Consider the following 27,354-nt stretch of genomic DNA (forward strand, 5'->3'; position numbering starts at 1 on the left):
TATCACAACTGTGGGCGCTGACGTCTTGACGTTTATTCGATCGGCTTGTCCAGGAAAGCCTCGCCACGCATCAAATGTTTTATTTTTTACGGCTCTGTTCTAATTTCGATGAGTTTACCAAACGAATTAAAGTCGTCACTCGATTAACAGTGACATCGGTGAACGGATTTTCAGTTCACGTTTCGCCCCCCATAAGGACCCCATGGTTTCAAAGAACGTTATAATGTTGACTAACGGTACATTGACGTATTGCAAGCGCGTGCCAATTTCAGCCAATCCGAGCGATCGTTTAGTGGGACTGAGCCATGCCCGCAGCCAATCAGCGACGCCCATTTATGAGTCGTTTCGACCTCGACTGGCTTTGTTTGCATTATACGTTGTCTGTTTTGGCAGTGGGAACGGCTGTCTTGCAGACTCGTGTAATTCCTGTATTCGATTAACAGTTATTTGGCAAACCTGTCAACCCATAAGGTGTACACGTAGTCTTGTACAGGGAAATTGAGTATTCAGGTCAATACGGCATACAGTCGTTTCAATACGGGCAATCTTTTTTTGTCTATTTGTGTTTCTCCCCTTGTGATGGGACTTTGTAGGATGAACGTTGGAATTTAGAAGGGCACGGGGTGACCAATGAGGTCTGAATTGGTCTGTAATAAGGTGGGCACTGATAAGGGGTTGACAGGTATTATTTCAATCTTGATTTGAAGCCTTCATGACTGCAGGAATCCATACTCTTTGGTTATCTCGGTAAAGTCACGTGGGTAGAAAAAACAATAGATCACTACGTTTCGATCGCCACACAAGCAATCGTCTCCCACCTGAAGACGATTGCTTGTGTGGCGATCGAAACGTCGTGATCAATTGTTTTTTTCTACCCACGTGACTTTACCGAGAGAACCAAAGAGTATTGTATGATTTCGGTTAACGGTAGTTTTCGTGGAACGGATTAAAAATTTAAGCGAGTGACTAATGTATAATAAAAATACAGAAACTCGGCATCGATAAGCCAGCAACCTACCTGCTTTACTGCATCCTACAGGTATCTCACTGACCACGTCGATGGATTTCAGAATTGCGCAACCATATATCTGGCCTATTATAGCTCCGTAAAATGGTAAGTTTTGGTTTTATCTAATATTGTAAAGCGCAGTGCCCATTTCAGTGCACTCTTTATATTTACATATAACATTTAATTCACTGCCCCTGCAGTGCATATACAGTGCGCCCTCTACGTGTAACTTCATATCGCGATGTAGCAGCACATATGCAGGTTGAGTTGGGGTTAGTGCTCGTAAATATTACTCCGGGTTAGAGATTGATGTCCAGCGTGGATGTATTCACCGCCCGACCGTGTACTTCCCTTACCGCAGTGGCAATGCAAGGAAGTCTGCACAATTTGGGGAAGCGATTCGAATCAAGAATTTATTCCACCCCCCCCCCCCCATAATTTTCAATGTTATCGTTTGCATCGTCTGTCTCGCTCGCTCCTTTGGCCCCACAATGTAACGTGCACAAATCGTAATAAGTTGTGACACGCGCCGTCAGATGCGCGTTACCGTTAAGAGGTGTGATCCGTTTCACTGATTAATTGACCAGTGAGGTGTGAAGTCCGGTGAAACAGCCCCCATGATCGACACGTGATTGGGGAGGCCTTCCTGCAGCAGCGGATAGCCAAGGGGTTGTAAGTGTTAAACACAAAATAGTGTAAATCGAACGTGCTCTTCTGCTTTTGAACGAGGTGTGGATCAATGCGCAACTTTCTCCGCAACCGGTTTTAGCTGCCGAAATAAATAGAAAAAATTGTCGGCAGCAGATGATTGTTTGTCTTTCCCCCTGAGCATTCAATGTGGCCACACCGTCTCTTCTGCCCGACGCAATTAGGGGGGGGGGGGGGGGAGTTCTGATGCAGCGCCGGTGGGCGTCGTAAATATTTGTGACATGCGGCAAAAGCACGGCGCGCTCAAGTAAATATACTCGGCGGCTGGGAAACCCAAAACCCAAGTGGCCACGAGACGTGTACCACTGAGCCACTTTGCGCGGAATAATTGTTTTGCTTGATTCCTGTTGCCGTGGCCCCAAACGTTTCTAAGGAATATTCCAACTCGTGCTGCTCGTGACACACGTTCGTATGCATGTGTGTTGAATTTCTTTTGCACTGTACGTAGCCAACCGTGCTAATCGGAGGTGCGGAGGAAGGGCAAACTTATCACAAAACAAAATTCTAAAGAAATTCGATTTCAATCGAGATTTAAAATTGCATTGTGTGGCTTCCTAATATTGGAAGTGTTTCAGACGACTATAGAAGCACATCTGAAAGTGTCCGCTGCAGTGACCGCCATACAAGACCCTGTGGCATCTTTTTCAAGGGTCGGAGACGTTACAATGATGTAATAGAATAACGTTTAAATCCGAAAGGGATCTTCAATTATAACGAATAACACCTGTTTGCAGGATTTAACTGGAGTGCTCCAGAGCTGACCTACAGATTGTTTATTGCTGCTCCCTCCCCAGCCCCCCTCCCCTGCTATTAGAGGTTCTGAGTGGGGGGTCTGAAAGGTGGAAGGTTTGGGAGGCCCAGAGAATATGGAAATGTAGCCCTGCCTGGTTATAATAAACGGTTTCTTTCGTGTCAAAAAAAAAATCTGAATGCATCATCACAGCGATGCAGCGGTAACACAGCGCTCTATTATGCATTCCGTATAAACGTGGCGCTATGCATTATGCAGCGTGTGTATATATTGTTTAGACGGTGTAAATTTGGCAAAAAAATGTTTTGGTGTTGGGGGGGGGGGAGAATTCCTTTATGGATGCTTCGCAATTTGGGGCCCAATTTATTTCGGGCATAAAAAGGGGGGACGACAAATTGACGGGAAGCATGCGGGCGGAGGGGGGGGGCCCTAATCAAAAAGTTTACGTGCTGAGCGCCGGAATGAATTCAGTGACTGCTGAGAGCATCCCTGCTCCTCAACGTCATCCCTGCTCCTCATCGTCATCCCTGCTCCTCAACGTCATCCCTGCTCCTCAACGTCATCCCTGCTCAATCAACGTCATCCCTGCTCCTCAACATCATCCCTGCTCCTCAACGTCATCCCTGCTCCTCAACGTCATCCCTGCTCCTCAATGTCATCCCTGCTCCTCAACGTCATACCTGCTCCTCAACGTCATCCCTGCTCCTCAACGGCATCCCTGCTCCTCAACGTCATCCCTGCTCCTCAACGTCATCCCTGCTCCTCAACGTCATCCCTGCTCCTCAACGTCATCCCTGCTCCTCAACGTCATCCCTGCTCCTCAACGTCATCCCTGCTCCTAAACGTCATCCCTGCTCCTCAACGGCATCCCTGCTCCTCAACGTCATCCCTGCTCCTCAACGTCATCCCTGCTCCTCAACGTCATCCCTGCTCCTCAACGTCATCCCTGCTCCTCAACGTCATCCCTGCTCCTCAACGGCATCCCTGCTCCTCAACGTCGCTCGCTGTGCGATGGGAACTGCAACAGCGGGGGGGGGGGGGGGGTAGAGTGGAGGGGAGGAGGGCTGGGAGGGATAGGGCTTGGCAGAAGCAGGCCATGGCTATTAAATATTTATTCCACGTTGTAACACAATTTTTATTACTGGGTAATAAGTGTTAGTTCCTAATTGCTTATGCCTCAAAAGTACAGAAAATGTCTATTATTCCCCACAAACTTTGCTTTTGTGACCAGGACAGTGATATTTTGAAATTTACCTATTTTCCAGAACATTCCAGATTGTCCCTCAAAGTCCATTTCCTTGATGCTCATCTTGATAAATTCAAGAACATGGGAGCGTACTCGGAGGAGCAAGGCGAGTGCTTCCACCAAGATATACTGGACTTTGAACGCTGCTACCAAGGACAGTATAACGAGAACATGATGGGAGACTACATTTGGGGGCTGATTCATGAAAGTGATTTACAGTATAATCGTAAATCTCGAAAAGCTGGTCACTTCTAAATCTTTTGTAGTATTTTTTGTATTACTTTAGTATAAATACATGTTAATTTAAATCCATATGTTGATTTTTCTGACTTTATGTGAACGAAAAGACACAAATTCGCCCGTATTCTCATAAAAAAAATAGGTAAATTTCAAAATATCACTGTCCTGGTCACAAAAGCCAAATACTCTAAAGGCGTGATGTTGATTTTAAATGTGGAGGGAAAAACTGGAAGACCCGAAGAAAAATCTACATGACTCAGGGGGGACAGAGGGACACGCAACCTCCTAGTATAGAGCAACAGGCGTTAGGGCCGTGATCGAAGCCACGTCCTCCTGCATACCAGGCGTGGGAGATCACATCTCGCCAGCGTGCTGCCCTGCAGGAGGGCTCCTCTTATTCCCACGACCTTCTTAGCCGTGACCCCCAATCATCCGCTGGAGCTGCAGGATCTGCAGAACCCCCCCCCCCCCTCCCTCCCACTATTCTTCCTATTATCCGCGATCATCCGTGTTTACTTCTGGCAAGTAAGCGAAAGTAAATGCACAGGTAACCCAGCGGATAACAGGATCCGCACCCTCGCTCTGTCCCGCACATCATTGAGGAGTTTTCCATTAAAAAAAAAAACATTTACCCCCCCCCCCCTACCCCCTGAGGCTATTTACTTAGCTAATGCTGTTATGTACGTACGTTGAACTTCGTTCGCAACGTATGCAGCCATCCGTGCTAATCGGAGGTGCCGGGGGAGGAGGTGCGGGCAGGTGACTACGCACATCCGGAAGGGATCTTCAGTTGTCATTAATGACGTGAAACAAAAGAACGTTGGGCCAACGTTGAGAGTCGTGTGTACAAGGTGGGGGTGGGGGGGGCAGCTGATCCCTCGACGATGTGCCACCGACGATGTTCCACCGAGCCCTTGGGCTCTCATACGCCGCACGCAGCGTAGGCCCCCATCTGTGTTGGGAAGCTACGGCAGCCGTTGTTACAGATAGATAGACCCCAGTGATCAGTTGTCTCAATGCGGTGCCACTACCGCATTCGAATCGAGAATTGTTTTATTTGTTTGTTTACATTGTGGTGAATGTAGCGCCCACTAGTGGCCGCGGGTGCCACGTGAACCCATGGACCTATTGCTCACCGAGGACCAAACAGGTAACTCAAGTACCGGCGCACACATCGCAGTCTCTCCTGGCTTTGACATGCGTCCGCCGCGAAGACGCTGTTGCGACCAGCCAACCACATCAGAAGATCAACGGGCCGATGCGCACATCTCTTTCATGAACGTAACAGCGGCCCAATTGTGGGACGGACATGCAATCCAAAACGATGGACCGTATATTGAACCACTGTGGCCTGCACTCCTTGAATGGAGGAGGAACAGCAAAACTACACCAAGTCTCTCCTGAAGCCCTCATCGTGGCTAGCAAACTCCGGTCATTCTCGCAGCGGTGGCTTTTGGCTGGCCATCGAACCAAAGACGGTCACCGCATCGCGCTCTTTCAGATGCTGTTATGTGGCCGTCTGGAATGTTCCTCCTTCCGATATTTGGAAGCCACTGGAGCTATTCACTTTTAAATCATCTAGATTGAAAATTAATTTATTTAGAACTGCTTTTTGTGTTTTTTTTCCTTCCCCCACACCTCCGATCAGCACAGTTGGTTATGTACGGTGCGAAAGAAGATCAAAGAAGATCAACATACACACCTGGACATTTTCATTTAGCTCCTCAACATAATGCTGCCGTATGCAAGAATCGCGCATACTCATTCCACAATCAGTCCTGTCACTGCCAGACGTGCTCGAAGTGACTGAACATGCCGAAATTAAAAAGGTGTCCAAAATATTCCCCTCTCGTGCGCTATTAGTGGTGTCAATATGATTGTGAATTTTAATCGAACCCATGGTATGCTGGAATCCCGGAAAGTTGTACCCAGTGATGTGGGGGGGGGGGTTGCAATTTTTCTAATGAGCTTTGGGCGACGCTCGTTACTGTTGATGACTGCAAGCCAGTGGTAAATATTTTGCATTCCTATGTTGCCATTCAGTCTGTCCACAGGTTTACTAACCGTTCGCTTTCCTTTGCCTGGTGCAGTCCATTTAGACTTTGTGATGAGTTTACCAACTCGATAGGGATTATGATGAAGATGTTTGATAATGCCACGGTTGTTGCATATTGGGAGGGTGTGATATCATTGATGTTGAACATCCGTGGTGAATTGTGAACGTGTACACATACAGACGGGGGTACTGTCCCAATTGGCTGCCAACACACGCATGCATTGCTGGTATATGCGCATTACCACAGATGTGACGTGAGCCGGTAAATACATATCTTGGTTCAGAACGTGATTGCTCAGCCGTATTTGGTAGAGGGAGTTCTACGTGGTGATGTTATCACACATTAAATATTGACATAAAGCTTTTGTGACTGTAGGAATTCATATTCTTGGGTCTTTCGGTAAAGTCACGTAGAGAGGTTCAAAGAAAATAACAAAAAACTACGACGTTTCGATCGCAACACAAGCGGTCGTCTTCAGGAAAAGGGGGGTTAGCTTCCAAGGCAAACTGTTTATAAGGGGTTTGAAATGGGCGTAACCCAAATGTCAGCAGCCAATGATAATGTAAGTGGTGGGCAGCCAACCCGATAGTGGTTGGTTTTCCACCAATCAAAGGGCTGCCAGGTGAAAATTAGCATGTTAAAGAGAGATTAGCATGTTAATGGTAGATCACAGAGCTGCAACCAAGGGGTCGGTGTGCGAAGTGACTGTGAAAGCGCAAGTTTGAAATGGGCGTAAAGCACAACTAACATCGGAAGGTGGTAGGATGGGAACATCATAGCCAACTATGACTTAAACTGGTACACACAATTGATTTCTCTAAGACGAAAGTACTTTGCAAGCCCACTGGCTATCAACAAAGATTCGTTCATGAAGCCACCCATATATATAGACACAGACACAATTTCAATCGAGAAGATGGGTACAAACTGAGCAATCATTGGAAGGATGTTATCAACGAGTCATTATTGGCTTTGATGTTCCCATCGTACCACCTTCCGATGCTAGTTGTGCTTTACGCCCATTTCAAACTTGCGCTTTCACAGGGTTCACACGAGCACAATCACTTCACGCGCCGATCCGTGCCTTACGGCTCTGCGACCTCCCATTAACATCCTAATCTCCCATTAACATGCTAATCTCTCATTAACATGCTAATTTTCACCTGGCAGCCCTTTGATTGGTGGAAAACCAACCACCGTCGGGTTGGCTGCCCACCACTTACATTATCATTGGCTGCTGACATTTGGGCTACGCCCATTTCAAACCCCTTATAAACAGTTTGCCTTGGAAGCTAACCCCCCTTTTCCTGAAGACGACCGCTTGTGTTGCGATCGAAACGTCGTAGTTTTTTGTTATTTTTTGTTATTTTATTTGAACCTACCTACGTGACTTTACCGAAAGACCCAAGAATAGTATCACACATTGGTGAACAAATCATGCGTCTCTGCCCTTTTCTTTTAATTGGCTGCCTTTCAGCGGTGGAAAGTTGGCTCATCCCATGATGGTGGATTCAGCCTTCGTGGAAAACTGTCAGCAGAAGCCTCCATTTCTGCCACAGCTTTCCACAAGATTATCCCCCCCCCCTCCCAAAAAAAAGCCTTCAGACTACGTTACGGCTAAATTTAGGAAACAACTGTTCCAGGATGGCCTAATGGACTGGAGTCTCTTTAAAAGTAACACGATTCCCGGCTTCCATTCTCTTCCTTTTCAAGGTAATTTGGCGGCGGAGCCGGCGAGCGATAATGCGCAGGTCAATTACTCACATCAGCAGCCTTGGGCTGTTTGGTCAGAAAACGCAATATTAGTGGCAGTTGAGGCGGGGGGGGGGGGGGAGCCCCATGCGGAGGACGCACCGTGGAATTTGGAGGAATTGGAGGCATTAATCGGGGCCGCGCTTGCGCTGGACACGGCTGCACATTCTCACTTTTTTTATTTACTACCCGCGAGCAACAGCAGCTTTCGGCTTAAGCAGGTTGTCCAGTCAATGTGCACTCGACCTAGGTTGCATGACTCTTGGGCCCATCATCCCTTCAGGGTAGATAAAGTAAGTGAAACTATCCGCGTGAGCCAATAGCGGTTGCCCTCTTCACAGGCTCGCCCCAACCAGAACACAGCGGCATTTTCACCGGCTCGGGGCTTGTGAGCGGGAGATGAGCACCATGTCAGTGCTCGTTTGCGCAAGAAATCGCTTTGACTTTTGTGGTTCCTCACTTGCAAGAGACACCAAGGAAACAAGTTCACCACTTGCAGGATTCACTGAGGGCGTTGATAGCGTACGCTGTTTTATTTTACCAGTACTGTACCGTTCACATTTATGCCATTTGCATCTTCCAAATGGGATGAATGAATCTATTCCTCTCGAGGCACATCTTGCCCACTTTGATCAGCGGGTGCATGCACTGCAATAGGGATTGTCTTAATATTTGATGAATAGGTGATCAATAGGATTCCCATATTGGTGAAGTACAGGCAAAACTACCCCCCGTGTGACTGAGATGGCACAGGGAAGTGCTTTCATCCAGCAGTGGAAAGTCAAAAGGCTGTGAGTACAGTCATATCATTATTATAATTAATAAGCGCTTATTTGGAAATCAATTGTTGGTATCTGTACCGGTAATTTGGAACTCGATTCCTCTGCACAAATGCAGTAGCATCCAAGCCCCATCCATTTTTAAGCAGCTGCTCAAGGCTCTCATCTGTCCAGGCTCTTACCTGTCCAAGCATAACATGTTCAGACTCTCACCTGTCCAGGCTTTCAGCTGTCTATGCACTCTCTTGGTCAGGATGGGGTATCCAAGATTATTCTTTGATCGAACATTGCGATCGAACATTGTGGCGCTGTAAATTTCGATTTAAAGCTTTCGTGACTACAAGGATTCATCTTCTTTGGTTCTTTCGGTAAAGTCACGTAGAATGAGAATAAAATAATAAATTAATAAAATAAAATAACACAATAAAATTCTCACGACGTTTCGGCCACAACACAAGTGGCCTTCATCAGGTGAAGGGACGAGACTGTCTGGAGTACAGCGCTCCAGCGTTGTGTTGTGGCCGAAACGTCGTGAGAATTTTATCGTGTTATTTTATTAATTTATTATTTTATTCTCATTCTACGTGACTTTACCGAAAGAACCAAAGAAGATTGTGGCGCTGCTGTGACGAGATGTTAACTCCCTCGCCTGCTATGCAGGAGGTCGTGAGTGCGTGCCCGACCCTGACGCCTGTATGTTTGGAATTTGTATATTCTCCCCGTTGTCATGTAGATTTTTCCGTTCACATTTAGAAGCGTGTGTTTTGAGTATTTGGCTGCTTTAAATTTCCACACAATAAACCACTTTGTTAAGCTTTCATTTGTGATAGCCAGTTCGCTTATGAAAAAGAACTATATAGCTCAGTGGGCCTTACCTATTAAAATACAAATATTTTAGTTTTTTTTGGGTCCCATTTGCGAAATATGCACACGTTCGAAATATTTTTTTTATCATTAATAAATATTTCGTCGACGCGGGAAATGTGGCTGGGCTGTTGTGTTTGTCCTAAAACCGCGGTGCGTGTCTCCCTCTGTCTCTAAGTTGTTGTGGCTATAGACAAAGGGAGAGGCTTAATGTGCTGTAATTTATTTTGGCAAGGTCAGTTGATCACGTGGGGAGCGACAGCGAGTTTGTGTCGGCGTGGCATAATTCTGCATTCCTCACAGGGTTGAATTGTGGGTGAAAATTTCAGCGCTTTATCTAAAATGTAATTAGACTCAGGTGTCAGCGCTTCATCAGGTGGAAAATGCATCAGCCGGAGTAACACATAAATAACTGGCGATGTGATTGTAGTTCATATTTTAGCTTGTGTAATTTTGTATACGTATTTACAGACTTGACGAATGTCGCACGGCATTATGTGCGGGTGACTTATAAAGGTTGCCACACGCGATTAAGGCCGTATACATTAGCCATTATTCAAATACCTGGTAATGTTTGTAACAATTTGTCATATTCATTGGCTTTTTTTCCCTCGCAGTCCGTCATTTTGTCTTCAGCTGAGGATGCACAAGAACTAGCATCCAAGATATTCGTACATTCGCACGTCCCGCATGCGATGTTGACAAATAAATAAGTATACAGCCTTTTGTCAATCGACCGCTGGATGAAGGGCCTCCCCACACGGTTGCGTGACCATACTTGATCCACGCTGGTCAGGGCGGGTTGCTAAGGGGCATGTCCACTACTGGTTCAGGTGCCACCCTCCGCTAATATTAGCCCTGGTCAGGAATCAAACCCAAGTTGCCAGGTTCAGAGCATAGTGCGATAACCACTGCGCCACTCATCTCCATATCCCCCCCCTTCCATTCCAGTGTGTTTGCATGTATATATTTATACGGTGTATTTATATCAATATGTACATAAAATGAGAGCGGTGGTGTCATGGTTAGCGCATTGCACTACGATCGCGACGACCCGCGTTCAATTCCCGCTCACGGCCAACACCAGTGACGATTATTTGAATCGGGACACTCGAGCATACATTTATACAATGCATTTATACAATGCATTTATACAATGCATTTATACAATGCATTTATACAATGCATTTATACAATGCATTTATACAATGCATTGTATAAATGCATTTATACAATGCATTTATACAATGCATTTATACAATGCATGCATTATCCATTTACAGATACACCAATGGGAGATATCAGTGACCTCCGCTTACGAATGACCTGAATGCTGTAAGCACATTCACACCAGCGATGTTGGAGAACGTGGTTCAGGAGAGTGGTAAGAGATTCAATAAGTGGCTTGAGGTTTGTTGGGGGTGATTTACCGAGGATTTTAAATACAATGTTGTTTTCTCTATAATTTATCTGCCTGTTAAATTGCCCTGCGTACAATATCTTACGCACATTTACAATTGCTTCAACACATTATTGTAATTCTGTTATCCTTATTGTTGATGATAAGGCAATAATTACAACGACAAACACAAAAACAAAAACCCCCCTTATAGGCTAAACAGACTGTTGGGGTAAATGCTGTTAGCAAGAACCTATCAAGACCGGCACGGCGCACGAGGGGGCGAGTCACATTTGTGTCTCCCCAATGCTGCTGTTTACACACTGAACCAGGGTACTCATTTGAGGCTGAGTGAACCTAAGGGGAAGCTCAAGACCGGTTTAAAATTCACCGCTGTTATTTTATCGTGAGCGGGAATGGAACTTGGGTGACCGGGCCACTGCTCCCCTGGAAAAAAAAATAACGCACACACAACAACAGCGCACACCCGGAGTACAACAATATAAATAAAGTATAGAATAAGCTGATGAATGATAATGTTTTGTTTAAAACTATGACGAAATATTCGGGGGTTTTTTTTGGAGACAGCATCCATATTGATATTCGGCAGGAAGTTTGTAGAAATATTTTTATTTTGTAAAATTGCCACGATTTACGTCGACAGATTTTAGGGCATTACTTCAAAGCAATTTTTCCCCGTCCAATTTTCCTTGGCTACCAATCATCAGATGCCTGCGATGCATTTGATCTCATCTCCATGTGAATAGCAAAGATTGGCCGCTGCGACAAAGTTGACCAGAAATTTAATTTCAAGGATTTGTATTCTTTTTTATCTGCTGCCGATTTAAGCTTTGTCACTTGCTGTTTGTGTTATGCCCTCCAATAAATACTGGGCGGTGTGTATGGACACTGTGCCTCAATGGCATCGTTCAGCCAAGCAACATAATACGCACCTCCGATTAGCACAGTTGGCTACGTACGGCGCCAAAGAAGTTCCACATACAGTACATACTGTAGATATGAAACCAAGATCAACGGTTGGAAAAAAGTCTGCGACTTATTTTCATGGTATCGGTAAAAGTGCTTCTACGTTTGATTTTAAGCAACAGCAACAATAAGCTGGGACTTGGTAAGCAAACTAGTTTTTTCTTCTTCTGCCAAATGGTAAAGGAGGTAAAGGAACAGTCCTGCAATTGCTCGATCATACCACTGCTGACGGAAGGGCTTCCACTAGAGGGATCTCTAGATATATCCCCTCTAGAGAGATCCCCTCCAGAGGGTATGGTCATTCCAAAATAATTCCAATAAGTCGTTTTGCAGGGATGAAACTCGGTCCATTTTTTGTTCTCTTGAATTAGCATTTCAGAGTGGAGGCACAGTGTGTTTAACACACACTGCCCCAAACTCGGCCACCCGAGTTCGATTCCCGGACATGGCAGCTAGTGAGCAATATCTGAATCGGTCATGGGCACCCCCTGTCCTTTCACCAACTGCACTGAACGGCACGTTGAAATATGGTGAAAATATTCCCACGACCGCTGCAGCACGGCAAGACCTTCTTCCAGCAGTTAACTCACAAAGATGCGTGAATTAGTTATATAATAGAACAAATGGACGTTGTATAATAGAATATATCATGAATTGGACACGCTCGTGCACGAGATTGTGTTGCCATGTATTGTTTTTCTTCCACCGTTTACAAGAGGGATTTGTATTCCTGTTTCGGGTGCGGCTCTGCCTTTGTGTGCCAGTTTCTGCGTCTGTGGACCACCTCGGTCACCTCCTTTTGCTCGAGGATCTCAGCTTACCTGCTGTTCGCACCTGTCTTCAGAGTTGGTGAGAGGTAAAGGTGCAGCCCTGCAATTTCCTCCTCCGCTGACGGCCCGCGGGGGCCTTTAGTTCAGCCCCTGATGTGTGCCCCCCCCCCCCCCCCCCCCACCGGCAATACGCAATATGTGAAAACATCACCCTATCATTGTGCTGTCAAACCCCCAATGGTTTCAGATGTGTGGCGACCCTCATCACTGATGATGTCTTATCGACGAAAGTGCCCCCCCCCCCTGAAAATTAGTGAAGAACCTTGCTCTAGACTAGAGAGACCCTCAAGGGGGTATCGTAAGCCTTCTCTTCCACACCTTAGAAGATGTGGGAGCACCCCTACACTTTTATCCCACCACACCCAACCCATCAAATCTTTGGATTTAAAGTCCAACACAGCAGCAGCACCCCCCAGAGCTTTCCTAGAAAGTTCAGTACCTCATTACGGAATGGCACAAACGGCGCACGTTTCACAGGATTGTTGACGTGTGGATGAGCTGGTGATGGGTTGTCATTTACAAGCGTAGTGGCACGCTGGCAGAGCATCGGTTAAACCCCGCTATAAAAAGATGGTTCCTCAAGTGAAACAGTATCTTCCGTGTAAACACCGTGCTCACTGAACTCGACGGTCGGTCCTACCCAAGCGGTGCGAATACCCCGAACGGGCGCATGCACCCGCTCATCGTTTTCAGGGATGCAGCTGTCGATCCTAGCAGCCGGTAATGGCTCAGCAAGTAACGTAAAAAAAAAGGCTCACGATCAGTCGGTCGGGAGATCAAATCCTTGGCGCTGGCCACCATCCCTCTGTGGTTAATTTCATGGGTACAGTCTCGTGGGGCAAAGTCAACGGCGGTTGTACTGCGGACAGACTCGCCCCTGCCATAGGAATGTGGAATTCCCACCACTTGCTCGGGGCTGTACGCGGAATGCGAGCACACCGCCTCTGTGCACATTTCAACCACAGCACTTTGAATTATATATATTTTTTAGCTGTCGTGAGGACAATTAGGAAATGGATTGTCCGTTACTACGGCGGATATTGTATAGCCGCGTGTGTGTGTGTGTGTGCACGTGGCGGTGTTTGTTTTATTCCCGCAAAGGGCGCTGTTTTCCAGTCTTTAGAAAACAAAAACGATGTCGCGTTATTTTTTGGAAAATTGTCGCGATCAATTGTAGCGATGTGTGCAGTCGGCACACTGCGTTTAAATCAAGAAATGACAGCCCAATTAAATATATATTTTAACCCAGGTGAGAATCAATTTATATTCATTGCCTTTATTTCTCAAGGGAAAAAGCGAAACGCACGGCCCTTTAGGGATTGCTATCATTGTACTATTTATAATTTTTTTGGCAATATAGTTGGATAATATAGGCTTTTTGGGTTAGATCGCGTACATTTACGAGATATAGTTTTTTGTATATATATTTTTTGGATTAGATCGCGCGTTATAGTTGTTGAAATTTTCGAACGTCATATTTTGGCTATTAGGCCTGTCCGTGGTGGCTTACTGTCGTGCGCAATGCCACGCAGGGTGCTTACGTCAAATGGGGAAGAAGTAAAACATGCATGTAAAATGGGATCGCGCGCTGGACTTGCAATCCAGAGGTCGCCGGTTCGATTTGGACCTACCCTGCGCGGTAGTTGTGAAAACGATGGTGGCACGTTTCTCCAATCTCTCTGGCCGCCCAGCAAGATGTAAATGGCCATGCTGCAGATTGTCGATCGGCAGGTCGCGTGCGGAGACTTAAAGTGCGGGCGGTAGTCGTGTTCCCTCCTCCTTCAAGTGACATCTGACTCGGTGTGGGGTGGTAAGGTTCCAAATAGCCCTAAGGGAGGTCCTCTCGTGCAGTGGTTCTTAACCTTTACTGCAGCCTGCGCCGCTTTGGTTCTAAATAGTTTTTTTTCTTCATATAATGTTAATAAATACACGGGGTTTGATGAAACAACGTAGTTGTACTTAATGTGTGTTTTAGATGATTTACCTTCGAAAGAAAATCTGCCCATGTCTCGCACCCCCAGAAAAGGTCATCACGCACCCTCCAGGGTATGCGTGCACCCCAGGTGAAAAACCACCGCTCGAGTGGGAGGTACTTCTTTCAGCGGCGGTGGTCTGAGCGAGCAATTGCCGGGCTTGCACCTTTACCTTCTTTACCCAGCTAGCACCACGCTTGTAATCACCAGGTGGGGAAACAGACAGCAGCAGCAGCAGGGCTCAAAGTGTTTAGGTGGTGCAAAATGGCTCGGTGGCAAGATCACCGGGCCCTCGTATAACCACGTGTGTTGTATACACGTCCCGGTCTACTTACACGACAACAATGTTGTCTGCATTGGTGGGCTGCGACATGATGCATTCTGCACGCAAAAGAGGGACATCTTGATTTTCCGCTCAAGCTCACACACTTACAACGGTGTGCTTCATTTGTCGGATTAAAATGAAACTGTGGAACGGTGTCCCGTTCGTAATGTGGCCCACACACTCTCTCTACTGTCATCAGTAGCACCATCATGAAGGGCGGCAGAAGCCCTCACCCCCCCCCCCCCCCATACGGAACGTCTATGGGGCCGTCCATAAATGACGTCACGCACCTAGGGGGGGGGGTCAAACATTTGTGACGATGTGTGACGGGGGGGGGCGGTTGGGAATTGTGACGTCACATCAAAATGCGCAACTTTAAATAAATATAGACAACACGTTCTACTTATCTTCTTTGGTTCTTTCGGTAAAGTCACGTAGAATGAGAATAAAATAATAAATTGATAAAATAAAATAACACAATAAAATTCTCACGATGTTTCGGCCACAACACAAGCGGCCTTCATCAGGTGAAGGGACGAGACTGTCTGGAGGACAGCGCTGGAGTGAAAAAGCCACGCTCAGATCACGACCTTTAAGCTGTGTGAGAAGAAACAGAGCGCCTTGACAAAGGAATTAGCATAAAAATTAGCATTGAAATGAAACGTCGTGAGAATATTATTGTGCTATTTTATTTTATCAATTTATTATTTTATTCTCATTCTACGTGACTTTACCGAAAGAACCAAAGAAGATGAATCCTTGCAGTCACGAAAGCTTTAAAATGTTCGACTTAGTTAAATAGACTTTTCAATAAATGTTTTCTCCTACAACATCAGAGTGCAGCGCCACATTAAATACGCACTACAATGACAATAGTTTAAGCGATTTAAAGCATCGATTTAAAGCTTTCGTGACTGCAAGGATTCATCTTCTTTGGTTCTTTCGGTAAAGTCACGTAGAATGAGAATAAAATAATAAAATAAAACAATAAAATTCTCACGACGTTTCGGCCACAACACAAGTAGCCTTCTTCAGGTGAAGGAGCATTAAAGCTCTGTCGTCCCGACAGTTTTTGTTCCTTCACCTGAAGAAGGCTACTTGTGTTGTGGCCGAAACATCGTGAGAATTTTATTGTTTTATTTTATTATTTTATTCTCATTCTACGTGACTTTACCGAAAGAACCAAAGAAGATTTAAAGCATGTTTTAATTTTGGGGGGGGGGGGGGGCAGAGCTTTGTGACGTCATATTTGAGGGGGGGTCTGGCTTTTTGTGACGCCTTGTGACGAAAGAGGGGGGGTCAAAAATCGTCCAAAATCGCGTGACGTCATTTATGGACGGCCCCCTATGCACTGCGAATTCCCTCTCCCTCCCTCCACTCCCTCTCGGCTTTCTCCACAAATATCACTCTCCCCGTATCCCCGTCTCCCACCACTACCCCCCTCCCTCCGTCCACCCTCGAGAGCCGAGGGTTGCTGGGGTTGGGGGAAGGGGAGTGAGTGGGGGCAGGAAGAGACGAGGAGCGACGGGGACGACGAAGTGGGAAGGAGGTGCGTGGCGGGTAGCAACAGAGAGAGAGAGAGATAAAGGGCGCTTTTGCTTTGTATTCCTGCCATTGTTTGAGAAAGCGGTGTGTATGGCAAGCTCAGCGGCAGTAGCACAATCATCATCAGTAGTAGCATCATCAGTAGTAGCAGCATCATCAGCAGCAGCATCAGCATCGTCATCAGCAGCAGCAGCATAATCAGTAGCAGCAGCACAACACAGCGGCGGTAGCAGCAGGAGCAGCACAATAGCAGCAGCACAACACAGCAACGGTAGCAGCACAACACAGCGGCAGTGGCAGCAGCAGCAGCACAACACAGCGGCGGTAGCAGCAGGAGCACCGCAGGGCGAGAGAGCCCTTCGCTGGAACGCGTTTCATAATTCCGCAACGCACGCATCTCGGCCAATCGATCGCAGAGACCGGTGGTGGAACGGCGGGTGGAGAAGGAAGCGGAGAGAGAGAGAGGGTGGCGGATTGGGGGGGGGCGAGTGTAGTGGGAGAGTTGTGGGTGGGTGGATGGGGGTGGTGGTGGTGGGGGAGGAGGCGATGTGAATTGCTCCGCGTCCCGGGCTCTTCTCGCGTCGCCACGCTCACAGCCACACGCGGTTCCTTTGCCGCAGAGCCAGGCGGCTGAGACCCATGCTCCGCAACGCTTCCTCGCATCTAGAGCCCCATCATCATCACCACCACCACCGTCATTACCAAACCTCCGCTCCGCTGATTTAATATTCTTATGATCCGTAATCGTTATTCCTTCGCGCAAAAAAAAATTACACCTTTATTTTCGTCGACCGATCTTGCATAACTTGATTAGAATGTGAATTATTTTTTTGTTACTTTTTTTTTGTATGAATAGATATTTTTTTTGTTGCGATCAAAGCAGAACGATATATATAGCGTTATAATAATATTTAATTGCCGTGCCTCGGCGAGACGGGAGAAAGAAGGCAGCGAGAGGCACGCAACTGCCCAGGAATTGGACATGGGTAATACCTTTGCCTGTAGGAGCCCAGGTCAGTTCCTGATATCCCTCTCATTTTCATCATCAATCTCATTTCTCCGTAACTTCATTCACGTCTGCATTTCTTTAAAAAAAAAACTAATTTGCTGATAATGGGGTTTGTTGTTGTTAATATGACACATCTCATTGATTAAACTTGTCACATTCTCTGCCTCTGTGTGCACGAAGGGTATGCGATGCGATGCGATGCTGCTGTTGTTGTTGTCGTCGTTGAGCCCAGAGCGAGCTTTTTGGTTAACTCTGGCGGTGGTGCTGCTACCCACTGGATTCTGTCGGTTTTACACGCGCTCAAGCCCGCGTGTCACTGACTCTTGTTGGCGTCGCAAAGCATCGAAGAGCGGCATTCACGTGCGACGGAATGTAATTAATGTGTGTACAGTATACCACATTAATGTTACGGTATATGTAACTGCACGCGCGCGTGTGTGTGTGTGTGTGGCAAAATATCAACGCTCAAAATGCTACTGTGGCTCAAATTTAGTGTTGGGCAGTTCCAGGAGAGCGTCCCCTTCTCCGCGGTGATATTAGGGGACGAATATTGAGACATCACATCCACACCTGTCAGTGCTCTACCTTGCTACGGACCCCGTGCCCCTTATAAATCTCAACGTTCATCCTACGAAGTCCCATCACAAGGGAGGAACACAGATAGACAATTGTGTGTGTTTGCCCGTATTGAAATGGCTGTACGCCGTATGGACCTGAGAACTCAATTTCCCCTGTACAAGAATACGGGTAAACCGTATGGATTGACAGGTATGCATATCCGTGGAGTTATCCACAATTATCCTCTTATCCACGGGGTAAATGTGCATAATCGCGGATAATAGAAAGAAACAGGGGCGCGGATAACAGGATATCTCGCGAATCCTATAGTCGCCACGGATAATAGTAGCCGTGTTTAATTAGGCCACAGGTCGGGAGCCAGTGGTGGACAATTTGTGTTCTATGATAGGGCAGAGTCCGCTACGCATAGGAGAACCACGACTGTTGCCTTACCAATTTTCGTTACAGCATTGTCAGGTGGTGTTCATTGATTAAATATGTCGCAGATGGTAATTGGCTGTGTCAGTCATGGCTACAATATCGGTTCAATCTTAACAATTAAGAGTCCCGTTGTATTACCAGCTGAGCTATCATCAGCCATGGACAATCTACTGCTGGATGAAGGCCATCTCTCGCCATTATGGGATGTAAAGATACTAAGTTATCGAAAATACCCTGCCCAAAATGCGATACTCTAATGCACTTAATCCCAATGCAATTTTCCGGAGACCATATATTTGCTTCGAGGCACGTAGAGAATTTCCACGCAGTTTTGTGTTGGTGCATTGCATGTAAAGTTTGGATCGCTTTGGTTTGTATGAGCGTGTTTGTGCGTACAGTAGTTACAACATGTAAGTGCAGCAATACCACGTGGTTATTTCTCGTAATGTTTTCCCTTTTTAAGGCTTGATCCAGAAAGAAATAACAACATCTGATGATGTAGTTATGCTTTTGTTTTTTTTTCCGGACGTTTCATAAAAATGCATTGAAAAGTGAAACATTAGTACATTTTACTCTGTTAAAATATTTCACCTGGCTAATCCCTTGAGATGGAACGTCGTCCCGTCTGCAAGGGTGTCCAGGGGTACATAGTAACAACACCAGCCGACATTCGCCATGGCGCTTGTGCCAGGCTCGGTGCACTTTGAGGCCACGTCATGAGACGCGTATACAAACATTTTTTGAGTCTACATGTTCAGTGTACATTTACACAATTTCACATATGTAGACAAAAACAAAATGATGATCCCGCAGTATATAGCCTTGACATACTTTCAGGGCACATGCTATGGGCGTGAACCTATGAAGGCCATCACGGCACACGAGGGGGTGGTGTGACCAGCGCCATGCCCTGTTATCTTTGTCTCCCTAGTGGCGATGCTTACACACTGCGCCAGGTACTAATTTGAGGCTGAATCAACCTAGAAGAGGCCCAGGACCGGTTCAGATATCTGCCGTTGATATTGGCCGTTCGAGGGAATTGTACTCGGGTCGCTGGGTTGATAGCACTGAATTATAGCCACGGTGCTTTCGCGCCCCACGAACATAATGGAGACAAAGATCCCCTGTGTAGCCTTAACATTATTGGGGCAAGTGCTGTTAGCGAGCACCTATGAAGGCTGGAATGGTACAGGAGGGAGTGGGTGGCCAGCACCATGCCCAACCACCTTTGTCTCCCCAGTGGCGATGTTTAAACACCAAACTGGGTACTCATTTGAGGCTGAGTCGACCTAGGGGAGGCCCAGGACCGACTCAGATAATCGTCACTGGCATTGACCGTGAGCGGGAATCGAACTTGGCAGGTCGGGTTGTGTGGCGTAGTGCGACAACCGCCACACCACCACTTACGTACAATAACAGTGCCATATTCTGTTTTATGTAGGATTTATATAGCGTCCTTTGCTGGGAACTTTACAACGCAAGCCAACGGCGGTACACGTATATACGCTCATACATTTACACCATGGTTATATTAAATGGTCCCTAACCGGGTGTGGGATTGTCAGAAGAAGGCAAACAGCAGCGGCTCGCTGAGAGAAGCTCGGCTGATGCGGTTCATTTTTCTCCGCAAAATGTTTCGCGGTGCCCTTGGCCATGTGACAGGTGAGCAGTACATCTGGGAGATAGTGGCTTGTCATTGACGGCGCTTGTCTTTGTGAAAAATTGACTTTTGTGAGTGCAAGTGCATGATATGTGATACACGATAATGGAAATGAATGGCAATAAATATTGATAAAGAGTCGCTTGCTGACCGTACCGCAATGCGCGATGCACGGTATACTCGTATGGTTAACACACCACAGTGAGAGATTTATCAAATTCTGTCTCTACACAGAATGTTAACAGCAGACAAGTTCGCTCCATAACGGTGTTAGGCTTGGCTACGGTCACTTCTCAGTGCATTCCTCACTTATGTATGTTGAACATCTTTCACACCATACGTAGCCAACCACACTAATCAGAGGTGCGGGGGAAGGATAAACTAAACACCAAAAGCATTATATATCTTGGTTCTTTCGGTAAAGTCACGTAGAAGGGAAACAATAAAATTATAAAAATATAAAACAATAAAAATTGTCACGACGTTTCGACTGCAACACAAGCAATCATCATCAGGTGTGAAAACCACAGCAGGAAAAAAGCGGCGGTTTTTTTTTACATTAAAAAAACCGCCACTTTTTTCACATTTTCTTGCTGTGGTTTTCACACCTGATGATGATTGCTTGTGTTGCAGTCGAAACGTCGTGAGAATTTTTATTGTTTTATATTTTTATTATTTTATTGTTTCCCTTCTACGTGACTTTACCGAAAGAACCAAGAATATGAATCCCTGCAGTCACGAAAACTTTCAATCAAAACAAAAAGCATTTCTAAAGAAATTAGTTTTCAGTCAAGAATTAAAAGTGCACAGCCCCAGTGGCTTTCTAATATTGGACGGAAGAAGCGCATCTGAAAGCGCGCAATGCAATCACCGCCTTTGTTCGATGGCTAGCCAAACTGCCGGACTGTGATCGACCACGCGGGGTACGACTCACAACCTCTGCCACCGTGACACCGCCTTGCAAAAATAACCTCTTTGTTGGGCACTCCAGCCTGGCATGTATGACATCCGTCAATATCCCTGCCGCCCAGCGTGCACGCGGCACCCTGCGAGATTCCCACGCAGACCGCATTTCCTGCGCGGCATGGCGGCCACCTGCCTTGGGTCCTGGCGACGACCTCCAGGACTTTCCAATCGGCCATCGGTCACCGGCCCGCGCCCACTCCACTCACTGCTGTGCAGCGGGTGGACTCGCTGCCCACGCCGGTTTCATCATTGGCAAAGTTCCTTCACATCGTCGTCCTGGAATCGTGAGGCACTCTTGGCACGTGCAGGGGGGATCCCTGCGCCTCCAAGTGACGGTCTGCGGCTCCGGGGCGGCGAGGCAGCAGAGTCCTCCTCTTGCTTTCCAGTCTCGCGTGATGACGCGTGCCGGTGGACTCGTGACGAATGCATTTCTCGATTTCCTACGGGACGGGTTTCCGTTGGAGCGGTCTCCACGAGTCCGGCGACCAAAGGGGAAGAGCTCAGGGCAGATGGCGAGAGGCTGCGAGGGCAGATCCTGCAGCTCGCGCGCCTACTGTGCAGCAGCGGCGGCAGGATTTGGTGGAGGTGTGGTGTTGTACGTGTGTGTGTACGTTGAACCTTTTTCGAACCGTACGTAGCCAACCGTTCTAATCGTAGGTGCGGGGGAAGGACAACAACTATGGGTCTCTGTGTGAGTCTATTGGTCTCTGTTGTGATGAGGCTATTGGTCTCTGTGTGAGTCTATGGGTCTCTGTGTGAGTCTATGTATGTATGTATGTTGAACTGCTTTCACACCGTACGTAGCCAACCGTGCTAATTGGAGGTGCGGGGGAAGGACAACAAACAACACACAAAAAGCAGTTCTAAATAAGTTATTTTTCAATTTAGATTTAAAAAGTGCATAGCTCCAGTGGCTTCCTAACATTGGAAGGAAGAGGGTGCCAGTCGGACGCTGAAGCGCATCTCAAAGTGTGCGATCCAGTGAACCGACGGCTTTGGCCATGATGACAACTTGATATTGATCTTGAAGTTTCCCCCATCAGAGTTTTGTCGCTCGTTTTGTTTGGATCACGTATAACACACACGAAGATGCATCACGCTCATCGCCTTTGAGTACTGATGCACGTGCAGAATGCTAAGAATGTCATGGCGAACAGGTTAAGCCACTTCGAGGTGCGGGAGTCGGAAAGCTTCGTGGAAATGGTGAAAGGAAAGGAAACGATGCAGAGGTGTGGTGCCACCAACAGGCTTGACCGTGATGACCCCCATTCCTTGGTCGTGAGGAAGTATATATTTTCTGAGTGGCATCATTTAAACTTTGACTACAATAACCATCAAATCAGTGGGAATTTCTGAAGGACAAAACAAACTTGATCCGCCCATGGCCTGAATATTATTTTTTTCAAAATGTAAACCCTTTCAACTTCCCAGCAACAAAATGTGACGTGAGTTGTAGTATTGCTGAAAACGTCAGACTGTGCACCATGAGAGCAAGAGAGGAACCAAGTTATTTTAGACACGTAACTATCGTATAGGCGTGGTGGAAATCCATGAGAAGCTATTCATGCTTGCCAAAGTGTAAGGAAAAGATAAGTAGACAGAGCCTACGTTGGACAGACAGTATTGTATACCGTACATCTAACTGGCAGGAAAGTTTGCCAACGCTACAGCAAAGCCCAAAACTCGTAACTTTTTTTTTACATTCTGAATATATTCTGGAAATTACAATGCCTTTCGTTGTGATTCGGTGAAATTTACATCTCAAGACGCTCGTAGGGTTTGTAACGGTCACAGCTTTCGCACGGAGGCACGGGGAAACCACAGACAAGCGGGAAGTAAGCCGGGACCCGGTACCAACAATTGCCCAAGGTCTGTGGTCCTACATTGGGACGTTTGACCACCTCCGTGAATAGATGTTTAGTTGGTTGTCTTTCCCCCTCCCCTCCGATTAGCACGGTTGGCTGCGTACGGTGTGAAAAAAGTCCAACATGCCTGCGTACACGTGGGAGGAAACTTGATGTACCTGCATAAGACCCGCGCGTGCGAGGGGGGCCAGCGGTCAATACCCGTACAGATGGGACACAGATGGGAACCAATCCACTTGATGCACTGCCATACCCTGGCAAGCCAGGAGATGGTGGCCTCCGACACCCTTTGGAGGGGGTGTTACACGGATTTGAGTGGATCCACCAACCCTGGCCCCCATAGCGCTCAATTACAAACGTGTGAACCCGCTTCGTTGTCTGAAGCCACGAATGTTTTTGTAATGAGTCAAAGAATAGAGAGATACGTCTTATTCCGTCGTTGTAAGGGGTCGTCAGTGTTGCACGGGGCACCTAGCGTACAGCTGCAGTGGTGCCCAAAATTGCTGGGGCTGCATCATCATCATGAGTACCCTTTATTTCATCATCATCATATCCTTTATTTAACCAGGAGATTAAATACTGTATAGGCTCATTGAGACGCACGATGCATTGCCTCCTTTCTAACGGCGACCTGGGTTGCATTTAGTTGTTTTGAATACACAAAACTTTAGAAAACATTCAACAAAACATTCAACAAAACATTTAATTTGATGTCAATGAAGGAAGCGGTTCAACAGGTGTGTGTGGGCGAGGATTCTAATTTTGTTTGTCCCTTTACCTCGTCCATTACCGCGTGTGAACCTCCTTTTAGGCATTTGATGAATGAAAGCCCCTTATTTGTAATAGCATTATTCAGAGAGCTGTTATCTTCAGCAGCTTTGATTGACACAATTAAGCCTGTCGACTGGCACAATTGGGGAAAAACAACGCCGAGTGTTAATTGACGATTAAGCTCTTGCGTTTCCCATCCATGGGTGGCCGCGAGCGTGCCAGGTTCGTTAATGTCGGTATTTTTGGCCGCGTCCACGTGAATGTGTGCGGAAAATTTCATTTGCAGACATCGCTGCGGGTAAAACAGAAGAGCAGGGGCAGTGTTTCTGACTATGCTTTGTGAATTAACCGGTTGGCTTGTAAAGCATATATATACACCCATATAGTTCTGGTAGAATTCTGCAAGCACAATTAAATGAGCAATAAGGGGTGAAAGATAAATGCATCGTTACCGCCATCGGCCACATTGCATCCACCGCTGGATGTACGGACACGTATTCGTCACATATTTCGCCTCACCTGCAATCGGCACCGTTGGCTACATACGATGCGGAAGAAGTTCAACATTCGTACACCATTTCACAAATTCAAACGAGAGACATCGTCTTGACTGTCAAGGGGAAGCCAAGTGGGGCCCTGGCAGCGCACCGCGCGTGCAGGGCCTTGTGGTCGAGGCTGAGGACAGGGTTGAAACCAAAAAGAGGGAAACATTTCTGGGAGGATGAGCCCCCCGCACGGAGACACAGCAATGAAATGAGAGCAGGAGCTTGCGATGAACTATCTGTTCTTGTGCTGTTTTTGTTTTCAACGGAACGTCGCTTGTATAGCGGCCCGGGCAGCGATACATAAACAAGACGAGGGAACGAAGGGACAACTCGAGAAAGGACAACGCTTCTTTCAAAAATAAAGGCCCCGGTAATTTGAGTTTGTAGGATGAACTTTTTGGAAGAAAAAAAAAACTGGGCGATTTTTCTGTTTGCTTTGCGCTCGAGTGTTGTGCTGTATTTTTCTTCTGGCAGTGCAGCCGCTATCGCGCGAATACGTTGTGGGGTATTTTGTTTTTTTAAGCAGTCAAACTTTTCACTTGATATGCAACCATTCTCCATCGTTTACTTTGACGAGGGGAAAGGAAGTCACGAAACCCGTCCCTTTTGCCATGGGAATTCGCTTCAATGCGGAGAGAGTCCCTTGTCGTCTCAGCTCTGGCATAATTTTGACCCTACCGTTGCAGCTAAGACTCCAGCAAAGTAGCGAGTTATACTTGCCCCGTGATTCGATACATGTTGACGACTCCGGGGGGGGGAGGGCACGGTTCCAATAATCAATTTTTTTCAACGTCTCGTTTGTAACCGTCTCATTTGTACCATTTTTTGGGATTTATCTGTCTCGTCCGTTCCATTGGCCTACATGCAACAGCGTGGAGTTTGAATTCATCAGCAGTAATGTAATCGATTATTAGAAACGTGCTTTGATCGGCGCATGGTGAGTGTAAGACATGTAATCAATCCTTTGTTTTTATCGCAGAGGAGTAGCTGAGCTCAGGACCCTGTCTCTGCGATTAACGCACACGTCTCAAGATAGGGCCTGCACTTGCTCGCCATTGCACTTTGCTGCTGTGTCCCAGCTGCAGTAATCACTTCGGTTCAAGTTTCAAGTTGATTTAATTTAACCAGCTGAGAACCCAAGAGACCAGGATGGAGTCTCATTTTCGAGAGTGACCTGGGGCATTAGTCTGCTGTCAGTAGAAGGCAGCGATTGCCGCGTGTACAATCCAAATTGGGTAATTTGTCATATTATCATTTGGCAAATTTGTACCCTGACGCCGGCACACAATGGCCTCCGAATAACATCGGGGGATCTTTAACATCCGGTGGGAATCGGATGGTGCGTATTTTTGTCGGTAATAACCAGGGTGGCCGCCCGGATTTGAACCGATAACCTCTGCAACAAGCAGCAACCTCGTTGCCGCTGGGCCATTTCACCAGTTGACACAAGATGTCTCGAACTTTAGTCCCCCGTGTCTTCCCCAGGCATCATCTTTCCTTGCCCTATGAACATTCTCCATCCACATGAGTGCACAGTCTTGAGGTCGGGACACTTGTCAGTGAGGCAGTGTTTTGTATTTTTTACTAATGGTTGATTGCTCAACTCCACCCTCTTCCTCTGAGTCCCTTGGCTGTTTTGGGCCGTTGGGACGTGTCCCGATTTGCTTCATCGAAATCTCCTTGTGATGCATCGTTGCTTCTCTCCATCCGTCCCTGCGACTTTCAACGGACACATCCTCCATTGTTTCCATCGCTAGGATGACACAATCATTAATTTTTGTTGCCAATTAACAAAGTGCACCCATTATATTTTAAGCAAAGCGGGTGCCAAATGCCTGCTTGGATGAGTCGAGCATTGTCAGCCATTGCCACCATCAGAATGTTTTGGGCTCAGAAATGCCATTGCGCAGATGAACATCCAACCTAAATGGACCGTACTGGATCAGTGCATCTGAATAATACCAATAGTATTTAAAATAAATGTGCATTACATTCGACTTTGAAAGAAAAAAAAAACATTTTGATGTGCATTTTCATAAAATACTCGGCGCGTCTGTTTTGAGATTTGGCAGCCGGTAGCTTTGAGTGATATGAATTGAAACTTTGTAGCTGTACATAGATTTTTCAAGAATGATTTACATCTTTGATGTTACTTTCAAGTCGGTGATCCTTGTGGCAGTGTTAATGCAACGCCATTGGAAGCTTAAGAAATATACTTTTATTTTATGAGTCTCGTTTACAATTCTACAATTGTTAAACGATTTTTTTTATTTCACCAGGTAAGGCCCACTGAGCTATACAGCTGTCTTTTCAGGAGTGAGCTGGGCACAAATGATAGCTCAACGAAGTGGCTTATGATGTATAAATGTAAAGCTGCCAAATGCACTTAAACGCATGTTAATTCTAATGTGGAGGGAAAAACCGGAGGACCCGTAGAAAAATCCACGCTACCACTGGCAGAACATGCAAACTCAAAATATACAGCAGGCGTCATGGTTGGGATCGACCCACGACCTCCTGTACACCAGGCGAGGTAGTTAACATCTCCGTGGTGATGTTTACTACATCTCGCCACCGTCTTCGCCAGCTTCCTGAAGAAGACGGCGAATTAAGAAGATGAGCAATTTTAACAACTGGGAGGAGTACCTAACGCCAAATTCTTGAGTAAATATCATGGGCAGAGCTGAATGGAAGGGAGGCCATTCTCGCCGACGTCTTTAAGAAAGGGCACGGGGCATGGAGAGCGAGAGAGACCGAGACAGATCTACAATGTCTGATCAAGTGCAATTACACATGCACATCTTATTTTCAATCAAGAATGTTAATTTCTGTTTGTGGGGGGAAAAAAATCACTCGTTTGTACGACTCATGTCAGTTTTGAAACACACTTTTTTTTTCATCATCGCCAACAAGGGCGGAAAAATGCGAGCTGGCAGGGCAACTTTGCTGGAACGAGAACCGCGGCCCTGTCGCCGGCGTGCGGAGACAACGTGTCTCCTCCCTCTGGCTCCAACGCACGTGGTGTGTTGTGCTTCCCCAAGCTGAGTTGGGGCCGCATCAGCTGCAAGACAAAT

General features: G+C 46.6%; 1 protein-coding gene across 7 annotated transcripts in view; it reads left to right on the plus strand.

Annotated features, from left to right (window-relative positions):
• Positions 1–27,354, plus strand: part of LOC116949707 (caskin-1-like) — a 416,361-nt gene that overhangs the window by 218,078 nt on the left and 170,929 nt on the right. For 2 of the 7 annotated variants that reach the window (XM_032967318.2, XM_032967319.2), the window contains exon 1: positions 16,234–16,469. The exons of 1 other annotated variant lie outside the window; for it this stretch is intronic. In XM_032967318.2, the coding sequence (XP_032823209.1) occupies positions 16,253–16,469 (217 nt within the window). In that variant the 5' untranslated portion in view covers positions 16,234–16,252. Of the gene's footprint in view, positions 1–16,233; positions 16,470–16,989; positions 17,479–27,354 lie in introns of those variants that run through there. 4 more of the 7 variants (XM_032967323.2, XM_032967320.2, XM_032967324.2 and 1 more) reach the window with 3 other exon arrangements.

The sequence above is a fragment of the Petromyzon marinus genome, chromosome 37, assembly GCF_048934315.1.
Source record: "Petromyzon marinus isolate PM22_M1 ecotype Great Lakes invasive population chromosome 37, UKy_Petmar_22M1.pri1.0, whole genome shotgun sequence".
NCBI classification, from domain to species: Eukaryota; Metazoa; Chordata; class Hyperoartia; order Petromyzontiformes; family Petromyzontidae; genus Petromyzon; species Petromyzon marinus.